The sequence below is a fragment of the Pterocles gutturalis genome, unplaced genomic scaffold (assembly GCF_000699245.1).
Source record: "Pterocles gutturalis isolate BGI_N339 unplaced genomic scaffold, ASM69924v1 scaffold9501, whole genome shotgun sequence".
In the NCBI taxonomy this organism is placed as follows: Eukaryota; Metazoa; Chordata; class Aves; order Pterocliformes; family Pteroclidae; genus Pterocles; species Pterocles gutturalis.
This window is the reverse complement of record NW_010100340.1, coordinates 22900-41824: the sequence shown is the minus strand read 5'-3', so window position 1 is coordinate 41824 and position 18925 is coordinate 22900. Positions and strand designations below refer to the sequence as shown.

The 18925-nt window shown below is 36.8% G+C and overlaps 1 protein-coding gene across 1 annotated transcript; it reads left to right on the top strand.

The window, feature by feature from the left end:
* Nucleotides 1-2684: 2684 nt before the first annotated feature.
* On the top strand, nt 2685-14315 carry CMTM4 (CKLF-like MARVEL transmembrane domain containing 4; the record flags this gene model as incomplete). Its single annotated transcript, XM_010079377.1, has 3 exons — nt 2685-2861; nt 13033-13131; nt 14017-14315. Coding segments are annotated over 3 exons (450 nt in total), but the record flags the coding sequence as incomplete, so codon positions are not given.
* Nucleotides 14316-18925: the final 4610 nt, after the last annotated feature.

The following is an 18925-nucleotide window of genomic DNA, read 5'->3' as shown; positions in this document are numbered from 1 at the left end:
CCAATAGACTTGGGCTGCCACAGCCTGGACCACTGTACACTGATGCTGCTGCACATCTTCATCTTTACTTGCATTTGAGATGGTTTGGGTTGAGTCAAACCTAAATGTGCATAGCTAACACTTTTTTTCCTGATATGTAACTGTCTTATGTCTTAAGGGATAAAATGAAATCTTAAGGTAGAATTGCTCTGAAGTTTATTAATTATTAATTCTGAGCTTGGGAGTATATAAATAACATGACTAGAGTTCACTGCTTCAAGTGCCTCTTCAGTATGTAATTTATTTCTAATGCTGTATGCAAGAAACTCTTCCATCTTTTTTGAGCTTTGACTACTACAATGGCTACGTTAGGCTTGATGAAACAGTGTTATCTGGTATGGAGAAGAGCCAGTGTAAGATTTTTATCAGCAAAACAACAGAGACTCCATATGCCAAGTAGCAGTTGCCCAGCGTAACAATTGGCACGCCAGAGTTTTTTGGCTCCGTCAGCCTACTGTTGGTGGCACAATTCAGAGCTGTTCATATTTTTAGAAAATGAGCCTAACATTGTTTGGGCTTGTACTACAGTATTTTTAGATAATATTGCAAAACATTTATTTTAAAAGAATAAATCACAAGTTTCATATCAAAAGTAGTGGCAAGAACAATGGAGTCTTCATTATATTGGAACATCTAAAAGTTAAAGTTTTGCTGGCTAACATTTAGAGTTAATACTCGATTCTGATCCCACTTGAAACAGCTATGATTTTTTTTTTTTTAGATCTTTATTTTTTTTTAATTGTATTCAGTGTCATCTTCAGTTATGAGGCTTGCGTTCCCAGAAAAGGTGGACTTCATTGCATGCAAATACTGTAAAATGAGGCTGTGGCCTGGGCAGTATTTTTTTGTGTGTGTGTAATTGCTGAAATCATAGTTTGATTCTGGTTTTCTGAATGTTCCATTTCACTGCATATTTTTTCCTTCTTTTTTCCAAAGCTGTTCAATGTCAAAGATAAAATCACTGGGTATCCGTTCAGAATTTGTTTGATGTGAGCTGGCCTGCTCTATCAGCTGGCAGAAATTAGCATGACGTGCTCTCTTGAAGAGAGCACGCGAAGCGAACTGTGAAAGACTTTGTACTCAAGTGTGAGTTTTTTGATTAAAACTGTGTTGCTCTGTTGTAATCCATTTTGAAACTTAAATTAGCTACTGTATTCTGAACTATGTGGCAAACGAAGCATGCAGAGTGTTGTCCTTTACTTAGTTTTTTTTCTGATGTTAGTGACAAAAATTATAATATTTTTCAAAATCCTGTTTCTTCGTTTTGCTAGTTTTGCTGTCGGAGGCAAAGACAAATTAATGGATGAAGTATAAAAGTGCTGGAAGAAAATGTATCTGCAAAACATTTTTTAATTTGACAAAGAAAGATTTAGCAGAAATTGATTTGTATTGTGGCTTCTGTTAATCTTTTAAACTTTTGTTTGTGCAAAACCTTCAAATTATGGACTATTTAGCTCTGAGGAGGATATCTCCCCGAGTTCTTCATCCTCAAATTGAAGTGACTTGCTATGGTCTCATAAGAATTTTGCAGCAGAGCAAAAAAGTGAATTCTGAAAAATGTAAGTGGGTGGGTGGGGGGGTTGTTGTTGTCTTGAAAATCAAAACAAAACACTCTTAAGGCCTTCCTTGCTTGCCATGGAAAATTAAAAAAAAAAACCAAACAAACAACAAAACAAAACTATCCATGCAACTGTTTGTCTTTCACCAGTTATTTAAAGAGGAATCAGTTTGAAACAGACTTACAGATGTAAAATTGTATACTCTGCGGTAGCTAATCAGTAGTATCTAAGTGGTAGCAAATATTGGTGTATGATTTTTATATATTTTAGCTTTGTCCATTGGGTAGATTTTTTTAAGTCTAGTGAGTTTCACTGTTGTATCCTAGATGGTCCATTGAACTCTCATCTTGCAAAAGTCTGCATTTGTGTTAACTCTACCAAGATATCTTCTGAATTTAGCGTGACTAACCTTTATCCCAGTGAGGTGTATGTTTTACAGCACCAGGACTTTCTTCTGCATCTATAGGATGCTTGTTTTATTGTCTTTTTAGTGAGGGTATTATAAAATATGTTTTTATATGAAATACAGCATATTGATGATAAATATGAACAAGGCAGGCATTTTTGGAGGCTGGTAGAGATCCTGAATCTATTATGTTTTTTTAATTGATTTAGGTGTCAAGTTGGTAGTGAATTTTAAATAATAGCTTTATTGAAATGTCTTTCACAATCATATTGTATTAATACTGTGTGACTGAGCTTGAGGCTGGCCCAATAGACAATGCATTCCATCTTAAAGTTTTGGTATCATGAGTGAAAAATTAAATAAAATGTTTGAGGTGCTGTTTGCATATTAAGCTACTGGCCTAAAGGCGTTTCATGCCTTCCTGGGTGTCTCAGTAATATTCATGTTAGGTTCCTTGTAATTTTGCTAAAATACACTTTGTTGAACAGGAGATATCCAGCAAGTCTTGCATTAATTTGCTTTTGTTTTTGCTCTTTAGACAGTGCCCTGTTACAAACTAAAATCACGCATTCCTGAGTGTAAACTGATCATGTTCCCAATGGAAATTTCAGGAATACTTGTGGCTATTTTCAAAATGTGGAAATCTATTTATATTTTTTTCCACTTGTTTTTCTTACTAGGTTTTGGCACTGATTTCATTCATCTGCATAGAGACCATCATGGAATGTTCCCCTTGCGAAGGCCTTTATTTCTTCGAGTTTGTGAGCTGTAGTGCATTGGTGGTTACTGGAGTTCTGTTGCTTATGTTCAGTCTAAATCTTCACACAAGAATACCACAGATCAACTGGAATCTTACTGTAAGTTCATGTAAATCCTCATTCTGTTTAAAATAGCTTCAAATCTGTTTTTAAGTTTGGTCTTTGAACTTTGCTTCCTACTGTTTTTAAGATTGTGTATGAGTGTTCTTTATGCTGAGTGAAGTATACATTATTTTTTAATACACTAGAATGAGCTTTGAAATGTAGCAAGATTAAACTACATTAAATAGAACTAAAACTGTCTTCTGGTAGATTCTCTTTGGAAGGAAAAACTTCCTGCTAATGCCAGCAATTACTGCTTGAGGGTGAAGTGGATAAAAATGCAGCCTGTAGTTACTTAACTTTGACAGATGCTGTATTTACAGTAGCCCGTTGTTCTTTTTCATACTAGGACAGCCATGCTACATGTATTATTTTACACAGATTAATACAATCATCGGGTAGTAGTATAAAAAATTATGTGCTTTCTGTGGAAATCAGGTGTCTTGAATTGCTTACACACATAACTATTAAACATTGACTCGCAATGCTTAATGTGTTCTCAAATACGAGGAGTTTTAGGAAGAGAACTGCTGGCAGTGCACATTCCTTTTGTACAAGTCTCCATTTCCATGCTGTATTACAAGTTAAACTTTCAGATTGGTTTGCATAAACACAAGTCATGAAATCAACATGTTAGTCACTCTAGCAAAAGATCTGTCAGCTTCAAGGATAATATTTATATCAAGTTCTTTGGACAGTGCAGATACATATGTGTCTATGTTCTGTTTTATTTTATAACAGTATTTTTGTAGGTACTATTGGAGACCAGTCGCAGAGGTTTCTAGGCTTCTGTGTGATGTTTTTGTTTGTTTTTAATGTAGTTTATAAATGTTGCAATTTCCACATTTGCAGTAACTGTTTATAAGCCTAAATGACTTCTCTGAAATGAGACTGGAATGTAGAATTATATGATCCTTTGTACCCTGGGGACACACAATCTGTTGAGGACCTATACCTAAGAGAACCTGAGAGATAGATTAGATGGACTGAGACCTGTGACTGGTAACTGTGGGTGGGGGAGATGCAGGTGGCTTGCAAAACAAAACCAGTGAAACCACTGGAATGTTACTGGGTTGTCTTGGCTTTGCTCCTTTTGTCTCCATTCTGCCAGTATTGTCAGCATTTATCTTCATGGCAAGCTGAAAGGCAGCAGCTGCAGAGAGAAGGTAGTCTCTGTTTCTGTTGCTGGCTTGGTAGTTTAATGAGCATCACAACAGCCTGACAGCTGATGACAGCAATTGAAGACCATCTTTTTATACTACACGGTTCTGTACATGGTAGTAGGGTGTACAACAGCAGGATAAGAAGTGTGTAAGTGCATCAGTGTCACATAAAATACATGCTGGTTTTTCTGATGTGATGTGAGTGGTTTCACCGTGAATCCTAGATCCAGCTTATGTTCAAAGTAAGCTTGATGAAGATTTCTTATCAAGACACCAGAGTGGTGTCCATGACTGAGCTGAAGTTGTATCTCTGGAACAGTCAGTTTAATGACTTTGCATACCCTTGCTTCTGTATGTCTGTAGCTTTTGTTCTGTATATGACACAGTTACCACAGGAGTTGCTTTCTGAACAACAGACTTTCACACTCCTGAATGCCCTGGGAGGAAATCATTACTGCTTGTGTATAAATTCCTTAATATATATCCTTTAAAAAAGTATGTATGACTTTGTAATTGTCATTTTCCCTTGTGAAAAGTCTCAGACTTTGCTTTTAGAAGCTGTGTGAGGAGAAGAGGTGGTTAGGTGCTTGAAAGAATTTAATAGTCTTAAGTTTTTATTTAAACAGAGTACTCACACAAACTTCCTAGGAAAATTATTTGCTTTCAAATGATCCTACACATTAGAAAGTATTCGGCCATCAACTGCTGTTGTCCAACACAGGATTGTTTTCTGTAGTACTTTATTAAAATTAGACTTCTTTCTAATGCATTGTGGATATTCTCATGTCCAGTATCCCTGGTTGGAATGAAAATGTGGATCAGTAAATACTAGCATCTAACGGATATGCAAATCTACAATTTTTTTTTAAAAAATACATATTTTTAGCCATTTGGGGCAAAGAGCTTTTTTTGATCCTAATTAGAGACGTGCCAACCATGTTCTCATTTTCCTGCGGTAAGCATGAAAGGAGTATGGAGCTGGTGAATCAGAAAAGAACCTTGCTTGGGTGTGTTGGAAAGAGACAGGTCTGTTACAGTAAGATGAAAGAACAGTCACTTGTCTGTGTTACGCTGCACTATCAGTATTATGCAAAAATGCAAAACCATTTGGGAACCTGTCAGTGGAAACTTCCATTTCCTTTATGCTTCACAGCTCAAAGAGGGTCTGTTAGGGAGGGAGACGTTGCAAGCAGCGCAGGGGAATGAAGAGCACACCACAGCAGACATTCCCACTTCACTGATGAGCTGCTGCTTTGAAATGTTTTTTTGGTTTTTTTTTTTTTTTTCCCCAGAGTTAACTAATAACTGAATGTCTGCTATAATTTTGTGTTTAGCTAAATTATCTTTTTTTAATTAATTATTTGAGTCTCATGTGATCTACAGTAAGAGCTTAAGGTCTTGCAGCTAAACTGTGTGGATGGCATGGCTCTCTAGAATTAGGGACGGAGTAGGAAAGTTAACAGAAGTGTAACTTCAGTGTTCTGGTGACTGTTCTGGTGATTTGCATGTGTTTTGACAGGCTTTCTTATAGATCCACCATAATGCTGCAGTACCTTTTTCTAGGGCTGAGAACTGAGATGACTTGGGGAGGGGGAGAAGTGGTGGCAAATGGCTGAGAATACTGGAATTTGACAGTGTCTCTTGGATGAGAGTTTGTATAATGAGAGAAATCCAAGTCATTACAAATGTAAATCATTGCATAATCAGACAGTAGAATGGACTAATTTATGTCTTTTTAAAAAAATCCAATAGATTTTGACCATTGATTTATTTTTTTTTAAACATCCATGGAACTCTGATAGTGTATTTTTTGTATGTGTGCACAGTTCTGAATATGGAGTTTTTCAGCCTAGAGCAGCCTCAAAGATGAGGCGCAAAACTCAGCACAGCACAAGCTCATTAGAGTTCTGCCAGGCTTATTAGCCTGGACTTGGTCCCAGGGAAGCACTGCTGTAGGGAGGAAACTTGAGGACTCAGGTGTGTCTCCTTGAAGATGCAGATCACTAGTTGTATTTTGTGCTGCATGAACCCTGATTTCATCATCTTTGCAGGGTTGGCTTTTTTTCAGTTGTTGCAGAGATGAAACCTTGTGTGCAAGCAACTGACATGGAAGTAGTTGGCAGAAAATTTTGATGTGGTGCCAGAATGACAAACTGTCTTCTGAAGGGTGTAGTTACAAAGCTGTAGTTCAAAGGCCTTCAGAGGGCAATCTTGATTTTTTTTTTTAATTTTTTTTTCCCTTTCTGTTTTGAAAAAACGTCTTGGTTTTCTTTGGCTTGCTTAGCTGTTGAATGAGAAATTAAGTTCGTCATCCTTCACTGTTCTGTTTACTGCTGTCAAACTACCAATGCCTATTAAGCATAAAAATGAATATTTTATAAATTGTCAGAATTAATTTTCTCTGGGTTAGTGCTCTTTATGGACAGTTCTCATTTGTTGCAGCATGGTGTAAACAATGATGTGTTCTGTAAGAAACACCAACACAAGTTGTAAATATGAGAAATATTATATGATTTGGTAGTTATTGCTAGTAAGGTCTGTTGTTTTGTGATGATAACTGCTGATCCTGTCTGCTTGCAGAACTGCTTATTGGAAAAACACACAGGGAAAGCAGTGAGGAGCAGCTGAGAATGAACTGAGAGGGAGATAGGGAGGTGATTTTCAAGAAACCAAAACGAAATAGGGATTGTAGAAGCATTCATTTGGGAATGGGTTTTGCTTTTTACAGCACAGTTACTACCTCTAACAGAGCTTGTGTTCCAACTCAAAACTAGTCAGATACAATCTATCAATCTAGATACAATCATATAAAACTTGGTTTTGAGGCCACTTCTTCCATTTTTTCAAAATCATAGGTTGTCCGTGGCCCTTCAGAGAGCTGACTAAAATTTTTGAAGTCACTTGTGTTAATTCAGGGGTGTTTTTTTACATACTTTGCTTGAGATGCTGGAAATAGAACTGATTTCCAGCAAGTGCTTACGTTTAGATCGAAGCACCTGAACAGGAGCACCTGCAGATGAATGCTAGAGACCTTTGGGGGCTGCTGTGTGTGACATGGGACCCACGGGGACCTTCAACTGTGTGTGGGGGCCCTTCTGGGAGATGAGCACTAAGATATCTCTATTTGCACAGTATGAATTCAGCCCTCTGGGTCACTAACGTATTTCTGAAATCATTTGTCATGAACTATTTTATCAAGGGGAAGCGATGCTTATGTAAATGTTGGAGTAGCAGAATCTAGTGTTTGAAAAAAGGCTCCTATACCTATGTAAGCCTAAATATATTAAAAAAAAAAAAGATGGCAATTAATGCTCCTACAGTTAATTCTGTTCTTTCTACCTAGATCTTACTTTTCTTGAGAAACCATGTTTCAATTTTTAATTGTGGTGCAAAAATGCTTATACAATGTTTAATAATGTGATTATAGAGTAAAATTATGGGAGTTGGACCAGAGGTGCTTGGTTTAGAGGACTGACTGGTATGTTTGTAAACCTAATGGATATCTTCATATAGAAACAAGGGAAGAAGTTCCCAGACCTTTCAAGTAAAGTATAAATTGGATGAAAAATTAGGAACATTGTACCAAAAAAAAAAAAAAAGAAAAAAAAAATCTATGGCTGCTTCCCCTGCCAACTGAAAAACAAACCACCAAACCCAAACAGAACTGAAAGGAAATGTTGCTTTGAGCTCTCTCTTTTGTGGAAAATAACCTGGACAGCAGCAGACTGCTAACTTCTGTCACCTCCTGTGACAAAGTCAAGCTGTTGAAATGTGCAGGCTTTTCCGGATTACATTCATTAGCTACTTTAAACTCCATCTAAATGTAAACTCTTAGATTTCAGAAAGCAAATTACAAAAGCAGACAACAGTTTAAATGGCACTATCTCCCTTTTAAATAGTATCTGGTCACTTGTGAAGTCTTACTTCACCACGAGATACAGGATAAAAAGGCAGACCATGTATCTAGATTGAATGTCTCTTAAAAGTTTGCACATATGAAGTCATGGAGAGCGATGGATAAAGGCATGTGAATATTACTGACATCTTTGGGCACCAGAGCCAACTCCTGGTAGTGTACCAAACTGGAGGACTAAACAGAAGCTTTCAAAGCTGATGTCTCTTGCAGCTTTCAGGAGTTACTTAACAGGAGTTTTCAGGTCTGTTAACAGATCTCTCATTCATTGCACCAGTTCAGCTTCTCCATCCTCATTAATCCAGGAACCATACCTGCCTAGACCTTTAACGACAAAAAAAATCTGTCCAATTTTCTTTTCTAAAGTATCCCACCTTTACAGCAGAATGAGCAGAGCAAAAGCCTCACCATATCTATTTTAGGTTTATGCTAAGACAGCATTTTATAGTATTTTCAAGCTAAGAGGCCTCTTGTGTCTTATGCTTCTTCTCAGTGGGACAGATAGCTGGTGATGGCGTAGGCAATATATGTCCTGAGACATACACTCTCCTTTGGACTGATTAGGACCATTGGTGACTTGCACACAACTAGCAAGTGGCCAGAAGTCAATCTTTCCTTTTCAAATAATTTTGGAAAGGAGAAAGGGAGCAGCAGCAGCAGTCTAGAGCGAATTTGATTCAGCTCATAGATTTTATTTGCTGTTATGGATGGCAGCTTTGTACAGTATTTTATGGCACAGCATACTGTCTCATGAGGTTGCTGTAATTTCAGCAGAAATTCTTCTGTCTGTGTGATGTGGTTTTTACTTTGTCTATAAATATAATAGCAAGAACTTCAGCTACATCATGGCCAGATTTGAAAGGACTCATCTTTTTTCAATTAGTTTATTCCTTTTATTGTCACGATTATTCATTTTCTCTTACGTGGAAAAAAGCTACGTTATTTTAGGGAGTGTCCTTTACTTCTTAAATTCTTGCTGTAGTTCATTTTCTTTTGTTTTTGCTCTGATTTCTTCCAAAGCTGTTGCATTTTTGCTTTTCCTATCTTTCTGCCCTAAGTAGTAAGTACCAAATGCTGGATTAAAAACCTCTACCGATAGTTGCATCTGTGATGTTACCATTATATGACAGTGTTATTGATAAGTCTCATTACTTCTTAAGCTCCAAAAATATGATCTGTGGATATGAAAGATTGTGTTAGTTTTAGCTTTTTAAGAAACCAGTCTTATTGTATGAATGTGAATCAGTTATTAATTACATGAAAAAGTTTTGACCTAAAGAGGGAAAACAGAATTGCAGAAACAAATTGGAGCCTCAAGATGGAATCAAGTGTTTAGATCTGAATTGTTGGATTCTTTGCAAGAAGAAACTTTTTTGTAAAGAGTACAATGGAATAAAATGCCAGTGATGATGACAGTTTCTAATGCACTTATGTATTTGGTTTCCTGGAAAAATCATGACAAAGGCACCAGCAGTCTTAATTTCAACAGTATTTTGTATTCTGCCGTATTCTGCATCTTACAAGAAGCCTTCAAGTCAAGTTGTAGCATGGAAACTGATGATAATGTCTGTCATGTTGTGGATCGGTCTAGCTATCTTGCTTATACTGTTCTCCTTTGGCAAGATCATCAAACTGACAGATTAAAAAAGAGGTCAGCAGGATTAATTAATAAGAACATCTGACCCCTAAATCATAGAGCATTATGTGTCATCCACTTAATCTTTAAGAATGGTACTAAGGAAGTACAAATGTGTCTGAAAAACATAATCTGGATTATAAGAAATGAAAAGGTGGAATATTGAACACACCTTTGGTTTTGTTTTGATTGTTAGCTCCCTTACAATTAAAATGTTATCTTGAATATGACTTTTGTCTTAACTTTGTAGCTGTTGATTTTGTTATAGTATTAATTTTGTTGTGCTCTTCTATGTTATATTATTATGTATTATATTATTATTAACATATAACAATATCTGTTCAAATATCACAAATCTGTTTATTATACTATTAATTTTGTTGTGCTCTTCTATGCTAAACTTTTAAAACAGATAGTATTTTTTGATTATTTGGACACTGGAGTCTTCATGTACACAGCTCAATCTTTTTAATATTCAAAGCAGTTTAGGTTCTTTGAATCATACTGTGAGAAATTTTCTCCTCCTTTTAAATAACTTCTGTGGCTCTTTTCTGTACCCTGTCCAATTTTTCAACATACTTTTAAAAATGTGGATACCGGAACAGGATGCAGCATTCCAGTGTGCCTTGCAAAGGTAAGATGACCACCTTACACCTGTCATGTCCATATGTCCAAAGGAATGTATAAGAGCTTTTTCCTCCCCTTTTTTTTTTTTGTCATGGCATCACATGTTGAGATGCTCACCTACTATAATTACTAAATTCTTCTGAGTTATTTCTTCTAGGATTTTGTTTCCATTCTGTAGGTGGTTCCTGTAGTTGGCAAGTGTATTCTGACAATTGTTTCCATTCTGTAGGTGGTTCCTGTAGGTGGCAAATGTATTCTGACAGTAAAATACAGAACTTGACCTTGGGTTGAACTACATTTATTTATTTATTTATTTATTCTGAAATTATTCAAGAGCATAACTGCCCTCTCCTCAGTATTTAGTTTCAGCATTCTTGGTTACATACATATGCTTACTCTAGAGACTTGATGTAAATATTGAATACCGTTGAGTCTGGTGTCCGTTGTCATATATAGTGAGACTTCCCCTCTAGTGAAAAAAGGTTTGTGCAGCTGAGAACCGCTTACTCTAGAGACTTGATGTAAATATTGAGTACCGTTGAGTCTGGTATCCATTGTCATATATAGTGAGACTTGCCCTCTAGTGAAAAAAGGTTTGTGCAGATGAGAACCACAGCTCTTGTTGGCAACCCTGGGAGCACAGTTAAAGCTGATGAACTTGGAGTTGGAGAGGGTTGGCAACCCTGGGAGCACAGTTAAAGCTGCTGAACTCGGAGTTGGATAGGAGGGTACTTGGAGAAATTGTGAAATGCTGTTTATTTTCCAATATCTCTATTTCTTAAATTTATCTCTGCAAGACAAGAAATTATATAGTTAAAATTGCAATAACTATTTAATAAAATTCTAGTGTTGTTTGATGCCATAAGTACCAGATAACATCTATCTCCATAAGCTCAAACAGAGATACAAAGCATCTCTCTAATTATACACTGGCAGTTGAAAAGATGGTAGGAGTTTTGAGACTCACAGTTTGCTTTTGTTTCCTTGCTATTTGTTAAGACAGTTCAGGTCTTGCTTGGCTCGTGAAATCTGAACGCGTGGGTTGAAATAGTGATGAGCAATGGAAGCCTCTCAGATTTCTTGGGAAAGTCCCCCTTTTAGATGAGGATTGGGCACAGTGATACATCATACAGTTTATCTCCGCGTCCACTTAATTTTGATAACCAGCTGTCGCTGAGTCAATATCCTCAAAATTGTTTTCCCTGTGAATAACACAGTGCCAGAAGCTTTCAGTTTTTACAATTAGTTTCTAAAGCATTCTCAAATCATGGCTAGAAAAACTGATGTTTTGAAGGTGGCTGGACGCCAATGGTCTTTTCAAAGTCTTTGTGCTACCTAACTGGAAGATAGTGATGAGATTCATAGCCAGGGAATAAGTTTAGATTCATATCTTTAGTTTTTTATGCCTAAATTCTTACAGCGCTTTACAAGATGCACTTTGGGGAGCGGGGTGGGAAAATTGTAATAAGTGAAGCAGCAGGAGCAAGAAAGTGAGCCTGGCTTGCATGTGGAAGAAGAGAGTCAAGTAGAACAAATTTGTCCTTGAATTCTAATTAGAGAGTGGTGATGGGATTTTTTTGGTGGTGGGAGTTGGCATGTTCAGTGTGGTTTTTTTGTGTTTTGGTTTTTTTCTTTAACTCAAAACTGTAAGTTCCACAGGAAACTTGTATACAGGTTTTTCTTCTGTCTGGTTTGGCTATGATAGTATTCACCTCTTGCTGATTTCATGTTCCTGCAGGATATTTGTGGGGAACTGCCATTCCCTGATCCCTCCACACCCCTCTTTGCTCCCTGACTTCACCTCTTTATTAGTTGTCGTGACAGTATGTTATTTCCTACATCTTTGTAGCATACGTATAGTGCAGTGTACATACCTATCAAATGTTCTAAAAAATTGTAAAAGATGCCCCAAGTAACATACTGAACAGCTAGTCCCTAGTGAATCTAGCACTTTATTTCTTCTATTATTTTAAGGTCCCAACTCTTGAATTTTTTTTCCCTTGAGCCTGATGACATAGTCTTGTATTGATGTAATTATTCTTGTGTTAATAGCTGCCATTCAGAATTCTTACTTATGTTCCAATGATTCATTAATGACCCTGCTTTTTTTAAGGCATGGCAACATAATCATCTGAACACTAAGTGACATGCAGCATATGTATAACTGAATTGCATGTTGCCTCTCATTTTTCTGTGCTTGGAGCAAAGCAAGAATTTTCCCTGAATGTAGGTGACCCTGAGGTGTTGCTGTGCATATGTTGTAAAATGTCTGCTTGAAACATCAATTTTATGCAATAAATATGTAAAAAATTGTGTATTCTCACAATGCAGGCAGCTGTTACAGAAACAGTGTAGGACATGCGGTTTTCTACAATAAAGACCTCAAAAGAATTTGTAATAAAATTCATGACTGCTATCTGGGCAGTGCGTGGAGCACTGTTGTGATATGAAAAAGAACAAGAGGTTCCTGGAGTGCTAACACTTGATATTCACGTTACTTCAGCATTAGCTGAGGTAGAACAGCTTTACTCATTGTTTATACTGACAGTACTTTTCTAGTAAACCCAGTAGAAATGGAGGTAACACATCCAGAATCTGCAGTGGTGCTTTATGTGTACATGCTGTTTGACTTTAGTTCACAGACTAACGCACACAAATGCTGTGTTTCCTGTGTAAGAATATTTGCCTTCTGTTGTATAAGTGATAAACTGCATAGAAAGTGGAAAGTATTGCTATAGTTCTTGTTCTAACCTACTTCTGTTTCATCTCTTCTAATAAAAGCAAGCAAAGAATCATTGTTTAGTAATGCTAATGAATTTATTTTTTTAGGATCTGGTCAACACTGGACTCAGCACTTTCTTCTTTTTCATTGCCTCTGTAGTACTTGCTGCTTTAAACCATAAAACTGGAGCAGAAATTGCTGCTGTGGTAAGAATTTGAACTTCTTTATATATTACTCTTATCTTCTATTAAAACTGAGAATAGCTTTTTCCTCATGTTCATTGAATACTCTTGCCTTTGCCATCTCAACTTCTAATTTTACAGTTGGTTATATGCTAATTCTGATATAAAAAGTATTGACACCCTTTGAGTTGTTTGTCTTAAGGTTTGAGGCAAGAACAAACAGAAAAATGACTTGCAGCCTTCTTCCTCTGTAGATGGCTTAGGTGATCCTGCTTTATATTGTAAGCCTACAGAACAGATAGAGCCAAAAATTCACAAGAAATTGGACCTGCTTACACATACTTTGCTGATTTCTTCTTGCTCGCTACAGATCATTTTTGCTCTGTGGAGTGAGGAGTACTTCAAGATTGTAAATCTAGAACAGTAAGGTAAAGCAAATGAATTCTGAGCTTGAGTTGGCAACCTTCTCCCCCCCTCCCCAAACCTGGACATTGAAAATCACACAACAGGTCTGCAGAAGCAAATAGGAAGAACTTCAAATTAGTTCCTTATCTAGGCTGATGGTCTGGACTAGTTATCTGTTCTCTTGTTCATTCATCATGATGTGCACCCTGAGAAACGAGCTGTTGGATGAAGAGCTGTATTCTTCTTTACAAAAGGTTCTTCCATTGAAGTTGTGTTGCAGGATTTAATTGTCAACTTGGTAGACAAAGAACTTTGTTTTCTGGGATCATTGATCACAGTTGCTTTTGCAGATTCTCTAGTTCATTGAAGAAGAAAAACATCAATTTTACAGGCCATGATGATTTGTCAGTGCAAATAAAGTAGAAAACTAAGTTTCTCAGGAATTTATTGTGAAACTACTATTGTTCACAAAAATTCTTTGACAATTCTTTCTACTTCTTGTAGATATTTGGTTTCTTGGCAATGGCAGTGTATGCTGTGAACACGTATTTAGCTATTAAAAAGTGGCGAATGAACAGCAGACAGCAAAGTAGTCGGCAGACCAGTGATTACATACGTGCTCGGACAGAATCCAGAGAAGTAGATCATCGCCCTGAGATTCAGCGTCTGGATGCATGAAAGCAATGTTCACATGGGACTGCAAAGGGAAGAAAAAGTGCTTAACTCCCTCATGAAATAAAGAGTTTTTTTCTTTATTTATGGAAGAAAAGGAAGATCAGATGGTGGCAAAGAATACCCAGCCCTGTGTATGTGCAGAGATGCATTGAGTCAGAAGCTGTTGTCACGAAGGCAGTAGATGTTGGTCATTCAAAACTAAGATCAGTTTAAGACGTCCACATATATATGTTTTGCAATATGTTATTGTTTTGGCTTAACTGCACGGTACTTTCCTTCCCTCTCTTAAGTGCAAGCTCTGAATACACGTGTTCTGCCACTGTATCTTTGTCTATCGTAAACACTAAGACCAGCACTACATTGTTTGGTGGATTTCTTTCTTATATTAAGCAAGAGTAAATTTAATGTACCCAAAAAGGAAGTGAAGGGCAAATAGCAATAACTGTAGCCATGTATCCTCTCAAACTGTCTGTATCCATCCTCATGCAGCCTTGGCAGTGCAGCTCAATTCTCATCTGCAAGATCTCGTGCAGTTTCACGGTTCATGCACTTGTATAGCTGAAATGGTTGTCGATTTCACATTTTTTAGTTGATGGATATAGTGTTCAGGAAGTTACCTGATGGGTTACTCTGAAATTGCCATATTCAGTTCATGTGTGGTTTTGGCCAGATCTGAACTTGAGCAAAATTAGCGTTTACTGAATGGTCACCATAACGCATCAAGTGTAAGCATGTGGTTTTCTGCTCATGTTGGGGGATGCTTTCTATTTCCATTCCAAAAGGGAAAATAAATATGGTTGGGAGGCAGGGTGGAGAAAAGGGTGTTGAGGGGCGCAGTAGAGAAGTGACGGGTTGTTATCCAATAGATTTGCATTCCAGTCATGGCTTTTTCCTGTTTTCTGTGGTGATTTTGTTTGGTTGGTTGGGTTTTGGGTTTTGTTTGTTTGTTTTTTAAGGTTCAACCTTTCTGAAAAGCCTGGGGTAAGCAAGAACCAGCAAAAAATTATGATGTGCTTATAAAGTGTTTTTGAGGTTGCAGTATTGTGATTGATAGGAGGTAAATATTCTCCTTTTTGGAGGGTTGTTTGTTTCTTCTAAAAATAAAACGGTTGGTAGTAGGCAAAACTGTTTTGGTTTTTTTTTTTTTAATTGGGTGTTTCTGCAAATTTTTTTTCCCTAATATTTCTCTGGAAAATGAGTTTAGATAATTAGGGGGTAATATGGTTTTATTGGTTTATTTAGAAATAGTTTTACGTAACTGAAAGTTTCTTATTTTAATTGTATTTCCAGTGAAGAGAAGGATATTTCCTCTACTCAAAGTTGAATTTTGCAGTAATCAGTTAGACAATGTCATAATGTTATTTGGAAGATGTCTCTTGATCTTTTCCTGGTTTTTTGATTGGTGTTTTTATCTGATACATTATTTGGCATAAGTGTGCCTGCATGTTACATGCAAAAAATGTGCAGGAGAAAAGATCTCTAGAGCTGAATTCCTTTCTGGTGTAAATTGATGAAATCTTTGAAACTAGTGGAACTGTATGCCACGTATGTCTGAATTTACTGCATTTGACTGGAACACTTTTTGCATTGTGTTCTTACATAGCTGTACATTTAAGTGGATGAATGCAGTAAACTGGAGTCTTCAGAACAAATGGCAATACTTTGCAGTAGGTCACTTTTAAATGTAAAAATAGGCGATACCAAACAGAAGATCAGTCGAAGTGCCTGGGCTTTTCTAATATTGGAGGGAACTGGCATAGGGACTGACAGTTCCACGTTCAGTGTGGTATGAAATAATGAAGTTTATTATTGTTTTCAGCATTCTGCCTAGTATTGGCAAAATTTGCAAGGAGATATTAGTACATATTGTTGTTAAAAAGAGCCTTTCTAAAAGTAGCAAAAGCAGATCTAGAGTGGAATTGTAAACTGACATTAAAGTAGTTTGTATAAAGATTGTCAAAAACAAACAAAAACCCTCAACAAACCAAAACAACCAAAAACCCACCAAAAAACCAAAACCCTCTACTCAAATACAGGATATTGTCCTCCAGAAGATCCATGCTTTTTTTAGAGTGGAATCCTCATCTGAAATCAAGAAACAGCAGTTAGGTGATGCATAGCAAAGGCTTTTCATGAGGCGTGTATCCTGTTTGCTGGTTAATGACAAGGTCTGAAATAGTGTGTACGTATGCCCTGGTCCTTTTCTGTACTCCCTGTGCTGATTCTGGTTTTTCAGAGGTGTGGGAGGTCTTGTGTATCTGTAAGTTTATGAATTTGGTATCCTTCAAATCCTTACACCTTTCCTTACCTAGAAAAAGGATAACTCAGTGGAGCTTTTTCTGGAGTGAGATGATGAAAAGCTTTTGTTATCCTTTAGCTGGGGTGACAAATGCAGAGTTACACAGTTATACTTCTAATACAGTATAATATTTCGTTATGTAGTATAGTATCCCTGGATGATCTTGAGTGCTTTCACATATGAAATAAGTTTTCTTGAGCTGAGAACAGTATGCTATTATTTATTACTTACATCATGACTAGAGCTTAGCACAGGTTTCAGGGTAAAATTCAAAGAGAATGTTAATTTTAAAAATACTATCTGATCCACTTTGTAAAACAGAAAAACAAATGTAAATTTGTAATTTCCTTATTTTGGGGACCAAAGATGATTTTAGTATTGTACAGTGTATACTTTCTAAAAATGTAAGTTAAGCATTTATTACTCTACAGAGACATGATTTACTATATGGATTATATAGAAGGGAAACAAAGTAGCTGTGAGAGACAACTAAATTTGAAACCTGAACGTCATATGATATGTACACAGTTGAACACCTCCCCTCAGCCCACCCCCCTGACTTAATTTTATACTGTGTATTAAGGAGGTGGTAGTATTTTAAGACTGTTATCCAAACTGCAGTCATAAAAAAGCTTTGAAGGAAGAAAATAGGGTAGGAAGTTTAACTTTTTTAAACTCGCTTAGAAAAGTGACATTGAATTGCTTCTCCCAGCCAGTTAGTCTTGATTGTAGTTGCTTGGCATATAGGGATAATTTCTTTTAGTCCTTAAGAGTGCTGTTTAGCTCCATAAAGGGACTCAAACTCCGCTGTAAATAAAACTAAATTAAAGCTAAACATTTAAATGTTGTAGGAACGTGATGCTGGAAACCATAATGGTTCCGATTAGTCCTCTTTCGTCAAACTAGGCCCTCAGATACGCAATCTCCATTTATTTCTGCAGGTAGAAATGACGGTAAAATTTGCAACCTATGCACAGACATCAAAGGATGTTCCTTTCATTTCGTATATTCATGCCTATCTATCCTATGGTTTAATATTTAATTTTTGTTAAGCCTTCTTCATTGATCTGTGTAGTGTCTGCCTCAATATAAGGAAGATAAGAATACTGTGTCCGATGTCCTTTGGCTTAGGTATGGCACTCTTCCCTTTTATGATAGTTTACGATGTTTGGGCCGGATATGCTGGGGGGACATTTTATTCTTTCTCCTAGGAGTTAGGAACCTAGCTGGTATACTGGATGTGTTTCTGTGTAGGCTTCCTGGTAGGACCCACATGTGTAGAAGTTGAGAGGATCAGAGATTCATCTACTTCTGCCTTTTTTGCGAGAAGAAGGTACTGACTCTACACCCTAGAGATTTGATGCCTATATTTCAAGTCTGTGCTTTTCATCATGGGCTTTGCGTTCAGAAGCATGGCATTAGCAATGAGCTGTGCGTTGGAAGCAGTTTCTCATCTTTTGCTTCTAAGATGTCTCTTACATGTGAAGTTAAACAGAATCAGTAGCGTGGGGTGCTTTGTCACATGTGTTGCACTGTGCATCTTATGATACAACCTATGTAATTGCTTTATCTATTTCATTGCTGATTCTAAAAATAAGAGAGGAAAACTGAAGGTTTTCAATCTTCACTAAAATAATCTTATTTTACTTTTTTTTTATTCCCCGTGAATTATTTTATACCATATGATAATGGCCCCTTCCTAACACAGCAGACTTACTGGTTCTTAAAGTGCTGTGGAACACAACAGGAGAATTGATCTGCTACAAGCTGCATGTGGACTGTTATGATGAGTTAACCACTAGTTTTTAATGAACTTTAAGGTCCCTAAACAAATTTGGTACTTGTCACCTTTGTGCTATTTTGGATATGTGCAGGCACAGCAAATGCATACCTAATATGTGGTTTTATTAATGCAACCCTTCCCCCTCTTCCTTAGTCTTTGTTCTATGTCTGTTATTTTCTTGTCTCATGACAACTTTGTAAACATTCCTACTTGTTCTCTTTTGTGGAAAAACAAAACAAAACACCAAAAGAAACCACCAAAACCAACCCAAAACCCCAAAATAACAACAAATAATGTTTTTAGGGCATAATTTTAAAAAATGCCAAACTTCATAGCAATTCAAATAATGTAGAAAATAATACCCTCCCCCCTACTCAAATGAAATACTGAACAGCTTTCTACATGGAAATTGGAGCATTAAACAAGAGGTCTTACGCTGGAAGCTCTGGAGGCAAAGGTCTTCAGCAGGTATTTAGGATAAACAAAAAAGTAGGCACAATCTGATCATGAATTTGAGATGTGATAGCAGGTGAGAATGAGAGAGAAACCCAAACTTGAAGTGTAATAATCCAGGACTTTCAAAATAATATGTGAACATTAATAATCCCGGACCACAGAAGGAAAGATTGCTTCTGCACCTGATAGTGAAGGAGAGA